The following is a 12244-nucleotide window of genomic DNA, read 5'->3' on the forward strand; positions in this document are numbered from 1 at the left end:
TTAAAATGTAACTTTACCGGATATAATTTGGGTTCTTTGTAAGCAGATTCTTCATCAGGGTTGATACTGAAGATTTAAATTGGGAGCCAGCAGTTGGTGGCCTTTTCAAGTTAATTTTGGCCGGGTTACCTTCTGGGAACATATCTTTGATAAGTCCATGGTTTGCTTTCCACATAGCTTGAGAAAGGTCTCGGTAGAGCAAATCATTGTTCTTATCTACAAACCCTTCTACCTGGTACATGACCTGGAAAACAAATTTACAGGTACTTGACAATTCTGCCAAATGATAAAAAAAAAAATTGTAAGTAAATAAAGACCTTTACAAAGTTTCATAATTCCCCCCCCCCCCCCCCCCCCCCCCCCAAGGATGCAGCAATAAAAATGAAAGGGGTTATCAAGGAATGGAAAAACAGAGATAATTTATTCCAAAAACAGCGCCACCACTGTCCCCACGTTGTGTGTGGTATTACTACTTGGCTCTATTCACTTCAATGAACTGAGCTGCAATACCACACACAACCTGGGGACAAATATGGAGCTGTTCTAGGAAGAAATCACCTCTGTATTTCTCATCCTGGATTATCCCTTTAAACTTTGCACAGCCAAAAAAAATACTGACATAAAAAGGGACTTAAATTCTCCCCCAGCCAAAAAATTTGACAACCCTCTTTTCTTTACAGTATCTACCATTGGCAGTACAGCATGAAGTCTTTGTTTGGCGAGGAGGAGGAGTGCAACCACTGACTGCATAGTCTTTTATTTAAAATTAATTTTAGAGTGCATGAATGGCAATGTACAGATAATTAGCAGCATAATACCTACAATAATGCAATTTATTGGTTTGTTAACAGTTGTGCTACACAGCTAGCTGTACATCACACTTGCCCTTTCCATTCACTTGTACTGATTTTAGTTTATATTCCTTTTAAGGTCATCTTAATGAGATTGTAGTTCTAGCTATAGCATATGTACAGTCATGGCTGTACATGTTGGCACCCCTGAAATTTTTCAAGAACATTAAGTATTTCTCACACAAAAAGGATTGCAGTAACACATGTTTTTGCTTCACACATGTTTATTCCCTTTGTGTGTATTGTTACTAAACCAAAAAGCTAATTGGACACAATATCACACCAAACTTCAAAAATGGGCTGGATAAATTTATTGGCACCCTTTCAAAATGTTCGCTTAGTCTTTGCATTGTGTGTCTGAGTGTGTGTCACACTAAGCATGGACAACAGAAAGAGGAGAAGAGAACTGTCTGAGGACTTGAGAAGCAAAATTGTGGAAAAATATCAACAATCTCCAGGTTACAAGTCCATCTCCAGAGACCTAGATTTGCCTTTATCTACAGTGCGCAACATTATCAAGAAGTTTGCAACCCATGGCACTGTAGCTAATCTCCCTGGGCGTGGACGGAAGAGAAAAATTGATGAAAGGTTGTCAACGCAGGAGAGTCCGGATGGTGAATAAGCAGCCCCAAACAAGTTCCAAAGATATTCAAGCTGTCCTGCAAGCTCAGGGAGCATCAGTGTCAGTGCCAACTATCCGTCGACATTTAAATGAAATAAAACGCTATGACAGGAGACCCAGGAAGACCCCACTGCTGACACAGAGACATAAAAAAGCAAGACTACATTTTGCCAAAATAAACTTGAGTAAGCCAAAATCTTTCTGGGAAAACGTCTTGTGGACAGACAAGACCAAGATCGAGCTTTTTGGTAAAGCGCATCATTCTACTGCTTACCAAAAACGGAATGAGGCCTACAAAGAAAAGAACACAGTACCTACAGTGAAATATGGTGGAGGTTCAATGATGTTTTGCTGCCTCTGGCACTGGGTGCCTTGAATGTGTGCAAGGCATCATGAAATCTGAGGATTACCAATGGATTTTGGGTCGCACTGTACAGCCCAGTGTCACAAAGCTGGCTTTGCGTCCAAAATCCAAGACCAGCAGGACAAATGACCCCAAACGTACATCAAAAAGCACCCAGAAATGGATGGCAACAAAGCGCTGGAGAGTTCTGAAATGGCAGCAATGAGTCCAGATCTAAATCTGGACATCTGTGGAGAGATCTTAAAATTGCTGTTGGGAAAAGGCGCCCTTCCAATATGAGACCTGGAGCAGTTTGCAAAGGAAGAGTGGTCCAACATTCTGGTTGAGAGGCGTAATAAACATGTGTATAGCAAAACATGTGTTACTGCAATCCTTTTCTGTGAGAAATACTTCATTTTCTTGAGAAATTTCAGGGGTGCCAATATTTACAGCCATGACTGTATTAGTCTACCTGTTTTTTTCATCAGTCCCTACTATAGCGACAAACCATGCAACTTCTATGGGACAGTTAACATGGCAGTCTGTTAGGCATTAGCCATTACCTCTTTCATGAAAATGCCTGTACCTCATAGGCGTGATGATATCCGACTCTTTTCTGGTGCCTTTTTCGGATATGTGCCAGGAAATCTCATAGCTGATATGGTAAATGTATTTATAGCCCTGCGCACCCCCCCCCCCCCCCCCAATTACCCAGCAGGTTTATTTTCAATGTCTTGACAAATGGTGACATTTATAGGTAATCGCAAGCTGCCCTGCATATCAAAGCTCTTTAAATATTTTAAAACAATGTTGGTAACTTCTCCAAGATACCTTGCCAGCATAATGTTGAATCCTGAAGCAGCTGTGTGGTAGGGAAGTGTCATTCAGAAAACGAGAACATTTGCTCATTCGACTCTCAAAATGCTGATGAGTGGCACAAATCTGATTCAGCTTCTCCAAGAAGGTCTCATCAGTAACTGTGCCGGGCCGCAGGCATTCTTCATCCAACATGGCCAGGATTCCATTCTGGTTCTAAAAGTTTATTAAGAAAATATACATTGCGTAAATGACACTTACGTCAACCTCAAAATAAAAAATACAAAGTTGTGTGGTCCCTGGGAAGTTTATATAAAAAAAATAGGGGGACATTTATTGTTTATATTGTAAGCGAGTTCTGTAGTCATTTTTATTTTTATTATATGTGTGGCATATTTATCATACTATCACAGGGGGTTGATAAATTTGGCTCACACAAGCAAAAAATCATAAAAATCACGTTGGAGTACCAATTTAGAACACAAGTAAAAAATAATTAAAAAATAAAAGTATATGTGTTTATAAAAATTTTTACCACTTTCCCCCCCCCCCCCCCTAAATATACCACCCATTTTTTGTGTTTTTTTCCCTTCTCATTTCATATCAGTGTATGCAGAGGTCTACTTCGGATTCGGTGGGCTTCGATGACCAGCCTTTTTGTTTTGTTTAATATTAATAAAATGGTTAATGAGGGCTTGTGGGGAGTGCTTTTTGGAATAAATTTTTTTTAAACTTATAGGGGGACATTTATAAAAGCTTGGTTACGTAGGTTTTTTTTTTAGTGGGTTTATTTTGCTTAATGTTTTGCTTACATGCAACAAATTTATTAACAAGTCACACGGCCTTAATAAATTTGTCACATGTAAGCAAATCAGCATTTTTCCTCCATTTTGTTTTCTATTTTGAGATTTTGTCACATGTAAGTAAAATCTGTAAGCCAGGGTTGAGCTGGAGTAAATGTATGGCTTTTTTTGATGGCGTGCGACTTTTTTTCCCAACAGTCGCAAATTATAAATCTCTGACCACTGCAAGTCATTTTTGAAAATTTGAAGAATTTGACTTCTGTAAGTGACATGTGAATCAGCCCCTATAGAAATTGACAATCTTCTACAATGTATACTTACATTCTCAATGAGATCACATATAATTGCATTGTTGAAGTATTCAATGTGTGTCCACTCAATTCCCTTTAAAAAAGAAAACAAAAACCAAACTGTTATACTCAGAGACAGGAAATGAATTGCGGGTCAAATATCTGATTTCAAGTCTCTAGGGGCATTCTTATGCAGTCCCATTCACTGAACTGCTAAATAAATCTCCGGTTACTAACTTTCTCACCACTTGGTTGTTGTAGTGGTTATCTAACACACCACGAAGCAATGTGCTGCACACCCAGTTTACACTGCATTAGTTAATGTCTAATAGGCTCAGAAAGCTGTATCCTTTCATCAACTGCTTGACCAAATTGGGTGCCCTTGAACTACTTCCAGACTTGGTCTCCATTCCATTCCTGATCTTAGTCAAATTCCCATGCACTTATACGGAAAAGAGCCAAAAGCAAAGGCGGTGAGCATTAAGGTCAGTGATGCTATGTGTATATTGCCTGTAGTCTTTGCTCTGGGCTTCAGTCTTAATCTGATCCTTAACAAATGAAAAAAAAATGTACACAATACATTATGAAGAAACAAGCTGATAAAAAAAAATCCTGAAATGATATGGCTGTGTGGAATTAAATACGACCAGACTAAAATTATAGCCTGGAAACTCCCATTTTAAAGGGTAACTGTTTGCTTCCCCGAGTCACCTAATGCGATCAAGACTTTTGACATGTGGGCAACATGTCATAAGTGTTTTTTAATGACAGTAACCCTTTAAATACACAGATGGCAGACCCTATTCCATTTTGGATATTAGCATTTAGTCCGATCTGAAGCCACTTGTATGACATGAGAAAAACATGCTTTATGTTGCTCATGGTCTATGTGTGGTATTGGTGTTTACTGTTATTCAGATGGGGCAAAGGTACAATACTAAACACAGTCAACAGGTGCAGCTCCATTTATGAAAGGTGGCAGCGAGGTTTACCCCTTCATACAACCTCTTTACCCCTTCCTGAAAAGCTTTAAAACATATGTCACACCTGCATGTGCTGTACCGCTCAAGAACGATTGGTAACAATTGGACCAGGAGCCAGCTGTAACCAGGTGCTCACTATAATGGCCAGGACTGGAGCTAGTGATCACAGCATCTAGTTGGTTAGAGAGGGAGACACCTCCCTCTGTCAGTCCACTAGCACCCTGCAATGTGATTGGTTTACCATGGCAACTCTGGGCCTAACAAGGCTATTGCAGCTCAGCCATATTCAGTCTGAACTACAAGGATTCCCTAACGACAGATCTCTCCAGGACTTACAGGTCACCCTGTAAGTCCTGGAGATATTGCCGATTCTTGAGCTGACACAGCTGCTACCCAAAAATTTCCTTAGTAAACTTTCTAGTTATTGATGTCCTCTCAATGATATTGAGACCGAAAAATCCGAGTGGAGTTTACTATAAGTTTAGTATAAACATTGTTGTCCCTTGTGTCTTTACTGTTTATGTTCTGATAGTTGGGGAATGTAAATTTAGAGCTATGTTTCCCAATTCTTCACATTACAAATCAAACACCCCTCTTATATTTTCTGCTATTCTCCTGAGAGTCTTCCTTAGAAGAGAATAAAATATCAATTTGTACTTTTGTATAATTAAATGATAATCAAGAAAATCTGACAACTAGATTTCATTGAAGCTGAATTAAAGAAGTTTAGTGTAAGTGCTGGGAAGGTAAAACAAAACACCAAACGCTACAGGTGTGACTTTCTGCCAAAGCCAGGAGACGATCCAAAACAACAATAAAGAACAATACTGCCCTACACTGCTTAGAACATTCATCATGAACCGGGTATAAGGTGTGTTGTGCTCCCCTCTTCCAAATATCAAAATAATATGGAAAGTTTGGGCAATTCTGGTTTTGCTAGTTTGGGTACTCTTTTGTGTTAATATTTACATCTTATGAAAGACTAAAATGTAAGATCTGTGAATAACAATCAGTTCAACACTATATACCCCACAAATTCCACACATATGAGCATGTACAGTGTTTTTGCAGAACTCAAAAGCTTGGTCAACCACATGTTGGATCTGAACTTCCTGATTCTTTTACTCTTGGGGAAATAAGCTGCTGCCAGAGCTACCCATTTAAAGCACATGCATGCTCGGCCAAGGGGGAAATATCTGTTAGCCAAAAGAGCCTTCGTCCGGTAGCTATATTATGTTTCTGGCAAGCTTTAGAGCAGACATTCCGTAGACCATCAAGATATACTTTGTGCCTGTTAGTTCAGGGTTGACAAATCCCAGGCGCCAGGTCTCCATGGTGACTAAGAATTTTGTGAAGGCGCCTAGGTTTTTCTCAGCCCTTTTCAAAAGTGTCAATCCTTTAAAAAAGTTTTTCTTACCCCTGCTTTTATTCCTGTACTGATCCCCCATTCTGTATGCTATCAGCACTCCTGTGTTACAGGAGCAGCAGATGTCATGGCTGCAGCAGTCACGTGACACCAGAGAGCCAACTGAAGACATCTGCTGCCTAACACCAGAGCGCTGATTGAAGATATCCAATGCTGAACACCAGAGCGGTGATTAATGACATCCAATGCAAAGCACTCGAGGCAGAATGAGGGAACAATGTGGGAACGGAGGCGAACATCAATAAAACAGTTTAAAAAAAATGAGGGGCCACTTATAACTATGTTACAGTGGTGGGAGGGAGAGGACATTAATAACCGATGCTCAGGAGGGAGATGCCGGGACAGTAAAAACTGAAACACAGGGGAGGAAAAGGAGGGGACAGTAATGACTGACACAGGGAGAGATGAGGGGGGCACTAATGACTGATCATCGACTGGCTCCCAACTTTTTTTGCTGGCTCCTAGACTCTTAACAAGTTTATCAAGCCCTGTGTTAGTTTATGCAGAACCCTGACTCAGCAATGCAAATTTAATTTGCTTAAGCAAAGTTATTCAAAGACATAGCTCTCATCCTATAGATTATAAATGAATAATTGCTAAGAATTCTTCCATGCAAAACACAGACCATATAACTGACAATGTGACACCATCGATACAAGGAACAGCTTATCCATTCCATTGGGAATTTCAATTATTTAAAATACTGCATAACACTTTTGCTATACAACTATGCAAAATATACATATCCTTATATGAGCATCTATGTGTCGAAACTAAAATATAACAATAGGTTATAAATATCACATTAAAATAGAAACCCACACAAACAAGTCTCCTGATCTGAATGATATTGCTTTTCCCTCTTTTGTTTGTGTATGTATTGCTTCCCTCGAGGCTAAGGTTACACAAACCTACAATCTGGGCAGGGCACCCTCCCTACAGATTTGATCTGTGACGCTGTAGCACAAGTTGAGATGCCCCATTCAGTCGTACACCTTGAGGCATCTCTATGTATTTCTCTGGGTTGTAGCCAAGCTAAAATGTGCAGCTATGGTAGTTATCTAGTCCTATAAGTGTAGTGCTACGTGCATAAAATATATTTCCTATATAATATTACCTCGCGTATATATTCTTCCTGTTCCTCCTTAAGGGTCAATTCAATGAAGATCTGTTGCAGCTTTTCGTTGCAGTAGTTGATAATAAACTGCTCAAAACTGTTCTCCTGTAAATAAGTAATGAAAGTTTATCATACAAAACCATAGCACATAAGACAATATCAACATGAAGCTGAGAGCAATAATATTTCATTGCATGTTGTGGAAGCTTCGCTCTGAAGAGATGGGCAAACAGCATAATCAGAGACAGTTCACATGCAGGGCTTCTCCTGCTCTTTATTGTCCAACACAAAATATACATCGGTATTTTCACTAGCACAAAAGTAAAATAAAACCTTCTCTAAACACTAACTATGCGTTATCTTACCCTCACTATACAAATTATTTACTTTCAGCCACCCAACAAAACAAACTTCAAATGTGTTACCTCACACAAATTGCATTGTCTCAGGAGAGGCCAATGTCTCCTGAGAATGTCTCAGGAGAATGTCAGGACTTCAGATCAAGTTCCTCACACAGCCTCCCAGCGCAGACCAACATTCAGCTAGTTTTAAAGGGGTATTCCGGTGGGAATTTTTTTTTATATCAACTGGCTCCAGAAAGTTAAATAGATCTGTAAATTACTTCTATAAAAAAAATCTTAATCCTTCCAGTACATATCAGCTGCTGTATACTACAGAGGAAGTTGAGTTGTTCCTTTTCAGTCTGACCACAGTGCTCTCTGCTGACACCTCTGTGTGTATCAGGAACTGTCCACAGTAAGAGCAAATCCCTATAGCAAACCTCTCCTGCTCAGTACAGTTCCTGACATGGACAGAGGTGTCAGCAGAGAGCACGGTGGTCAGACAGAAAAGAACAACTCAACTTCCTCTGTCTTATACAGCAGCTGATAAGGATTAAGATTTATTTTAAAAGACGTAATTTACAAATGTATTTAACTTTCTAGAGTATAACACACGTGTAGGGCAAATAAATGCTAGCAGCACGCCAACTTTATACATTTCATGGAGTGAGTGACCTTAAAAAGACATAACTCACTTTAAGGTCACTCACTCCATGAAATGTATAAAGTTTGCGTGCTGCTAGCATTTAATTGCCCTACACCAATTTAATTGCCCCACCAGAGTACGGCCAAAAATCACAATCAAATATACATACAGTGCAAAAAAACAGCATAACATAAATGAGAATCCACAAAGCCTTCCAACACCACAATCAAGGGTGCCGAACAGGCTGAACGGCCCAGTAATATAGTATGCGGTATAGGTAGCCAGTGAGAGACGACTCACACATCCCTGAGTAAAGGAAGGAATATAAAAGATCCTGGGGGTATCCCAAATACGAACAAAAATGTGCGGGACAGAGCCAATCACATGCGTCCAAAGAGAAAAGGGTCAGGGCAAGCTGAGGTGACCCAAAGAGCCCTTGAGAGCCTCCATATTATACCATTTCGTGTACCGGAAGGGGCGGACTGTCATCTATCTCCTGCACATTAAAATGCGTCACTATGAATGATTTCCATTTCTGGAAGAACTTTTTGGTGCCAGTCAGTTTGTGACTCTCTGCATCTAGCATATCTACCCCAGAGAAAACCTTCATTTGAGCAATCAGCATGGACAAATCCAGTGTAGTGTCTGAGAGCCAAGTAGCAAAGAGGCAGCGTAAAGCCACCAACAAGGCTACATGAACAAGGATTCCTTCCCTCCCCATCCTCCCCCTCCTGGGGACGCAACTGGTGAAAGAGCCACTGGTGTAATCGGGACTCTCACTCTCCAATGGTTATAAATATAACCTGCAACTAAATCCCAGTAGGATCTAGAATGTGTGCACGGCCAGACACCATGATATACATTTGTTAAGGGTGTTTGGCACTTAGGGCAACTGGTAATTCTGTCTGGAAAATCCGGAGGGAATGTTGAATCCAAATAGTGCAGCATGAGCCATTTAAAAATAAGTTTCATTCCATCTCTCATTTATTACACATTTACATACCCCCGTCCATCCGGAGAGGACGACCTCGGTCAATTCCTCATCGCCCGTCCACCTCTCACACGTACAGAATACGTTTTTAAGGGTCCACTTTTAGAAACCTGCTACGACAGGCTTGATAGAGTAACTAGATTGAAGAGCGTCTACATCCCATACCGATTAGGTCATCAGATTGTGATTCAAGTGTGAGATTATGAAGCCTGCTATTACAGAATGTATAGGCTTGATTGGCAAACATCATATATGAGCTAGGGAGAGCAAACTTAGATAATCTCTCAGCAGGAGTGTACCACCAACGATCCTCCTTATTCATAAAGGTCCCCAACCACTAATATACCTCAGTCCTTCCAGAGAGACAGCCAAGAGGAGGATCCCCCCCCCCCCTGCGGGAATTCAGGGCATCCTCTTGGAGAGGAGAAAAGGGAGGCCAAAAGCCTTCACCTTCAGGAGATGACAACGTCTCATGAGAGTTAACAGAAGATTCTTCCATTTGCAATTCAGAAATTATTTTATTTATGAGGGGAGGGTAATTAAAGGAATAGAGTGAATCAGGTGCTTTCCCAATCTTGATGCCTAAGTAGTGGATGTGAGAGGACCCAACTGCGACCCGTAGGTTCCCAGCCTCCGCTGAGGCACCAAACCCAATGACCAAGAGCTCGCATTTTGACATATTTTAAAGCCTGACAAGCCCCCAAAATAAGAAAGAAAATCCAGGACCCGAGGAATGTCCCTAGTAGGGTGACTAAGATATAAAAGAAAGTAGTCTGTAATACCGATATTAACAATATTTTTACTTCAGTCGAACCCACTCTCACCCCCGAGTACAGCTCCATAGTCAGCAGATGTTGCACCAATTGCTCAATGGCCAGATCAAACATAAGGGGCGAGAGTGGGCACCCTTGCCTAGTGCCATTATGAAGAAAAAAGGGAGCTGACAAGATCCCCGGCATTACTACCCTAGCTGAAAGATCTTTGTCTGGGCACGATAAGAATAAAGGAAAAGCGTCCACTTATCCCAAATTTCTCAAGCACCATCCTCAGCCAGTCCCAATGAACATTATCAAAGGCCTTCTCAGAGTCGAGGGAAAGCAGGGTCGGGTGAGTGTCTGGCTGAGGTTGATGCAGAGAACTATCTAGCACCGCTAACACCTTCCTAATGTTAGTTACTGCTGATTTTGCTTTAACAAAACCTACCTGATGATCACTGATCAATGAAATTAGAAACTCCGCCAGCCTATCCGCTAAAATCTTGGTCAGGAGTTTGATATCCTGATTGATCAGTGAGATAGGCCGGTAAGAGCCAGGGTCGGTCGGTTCTTTTCCCTGTTTTGGGAGGGCTTTGATATAAGCCAACTTGGCCATAGCATCTATGGAACCTGAGCGGAGGACACTGTTAAAGTAATTGGTGAGGACAGGAGCAATGTGGTCTACCAAAGGTTTATAGACGTGTCCTGGGTAGCCATCTGGCCCCAGAGCCTTACCATTCATGCGCACTTCCTCCTCACAATGCATCTAAAAATCGCCTCCCCTCTTCAACATCAACCGTGGAGGGAAAATAGAGAGAAGTATAGAAGTTTATTAACTATATGAGGGTCTCTTAATAGCACCCGCCCCATCCCTCAGGGCTAGAAAATGAGCTGAGGAGTGAGATCCCCTCACAAACTTTGCCAGTAATGTGCCTGCCTTGTTCCCCTGCTTTAATACATCCGTTTCATACGCTGATCTACAGATACGTTCCCTCCTATTCAACAACAGATCAAATCCTGCATGCGCTTCCTGAAATTTAGTTTTGTTTGCTAGGGAGGGATCACCTACAAAATGTGAATACGTTGTCGACAGGTCTGCACTAGCAGACTTATAGCCTAACGTTTTCCGTTTTAGTGTGGCACAATGAGAAATAAGTTTGCCCCTCAAAACTGCCTTAGCAGTGTCCCAGTAAAGGGCAGGTGAGGTAGCGTGAACTGCATTATCAGACATATTCCTGCCATTATCATCTAAGGAGATCCAAAAAGGATTCATCTTTGGTCAAATAGGTAGGAAGCCTCCAAAGTATATCAGTGCCCCTAGGAGACGATGGCAGGAGTTCTAGCAGAACGGGAGAGTGATCAAATATTACCATGTCTTTGATGTCTATGGAGTGTATGTGCTACCAAGAGGTATGCTAACAAGTAAATAATGGATATGGGACCAAGAGTGAAGTACATTGGAGAAATCGGAGTACTCACGCCCACCTGGTTGGAAAAGGCGGAAGGCATCCTTAAGCCCAGAGGATGTCAGAAACAAAGGGAGAACTCAATCACTCGAGGTTATCGAGACAGGAGAAGAGGCGGAATGCTTACGGTCAAGTAAGGGATCAAGAACAGTGTACAGGTCCCCACTCAGCACCTTTATCTGTAATGGGTAACCCTACACTACATCTGCCAAGTAAGTAAAAAAACAAACAAAAAAAAAAAAAAACTGTTTTGCTGAATAAGGACGCCATGGCAGCCTCAACTTGAGCCGCAGATGAATAAGAAGTGGAAGTCCCATCCAAATGATAAACTTTCAGCATGGCAGGATACAGCAACTGGAAGCGCCGTTTAGCCTTGTTCCGTTCAGAACATACCTTGAACACAGTTCAGAACACACCTTGAAAACCACCGAGAAATCTTCAAACAACAGGAGACGTCTATTGAGGAACTCTAGCGGGGGAAGTGCGTTTACGGAACACACAAAGCAACTCCATTTTGTCATTGTAATCCAAGAGCTTAAAAATTACTTGTGCGCTCTTTCCACCCGACAGAGGTGCGACAGACCCAAAGCTTTGGGGAGATTACGCTCACAGAGCCGCTGTAATTCAGAATGCAGTACTGACTCGATCCCCCCCACAATGCGCAGGTTGCATTGGGAGTGGTTTTCTAAGTCCTCCAACTTTCCGCTCACATAGACCAGGTCTGTCTCTGCTCTTCACAAGAGGGTTGCCAAACCGATATGCTCATCTTCCAGGGACACAATCCGTTTTTACGC

General features: G+C 41.5%; 1 protein-coding gene across 3 annotated transcripts in view; it reads right to left on the reverse strand.

The window, feature by feature from the left end:
- MYO1B (myosin IB) overlaps positions 1-12244 on the reverse strand; it is a 219646-nt gene that overhangs the window by 46906 nt on the left and 160496 nt on the right. For all 3 annotated transcript variants that reach the window (XM_056533486.1, XM_056533484.1, XM_056533485.1), the window contains exons 14-17: positions 7252-7356; positions 3757-3819; positions 2648-2848; positions 18-244 (exon numbers count right to left, since the gene is read on the reverse strand). In XM_056533486.1, the coding sequence (XP_056389461.1) occupies positions 18-244; positions 2648-2848; positions 3757-3819; positions 7252-7356 (596 nt within the window). The remainder of the gene's footprint in view (positions 1-17; positions 245-2647; positions 2849-3756; positions 3820-7251; positions 7357-12244) is intronic.

This window comes from Hyla sarda, chromosome 8 (assembly GCF_029499605.1).
Source record: "Hyla sarda isolate aHylSar1 chromosome 8, aHylSar1.hap1, whole genome shotgun sequence".
Classification (NCBI taxonomy): Eukaryota; Metazoa; Chordata; class Amphibia; order Anura; family Hylidae; genus Hyla; species Hyla sarda.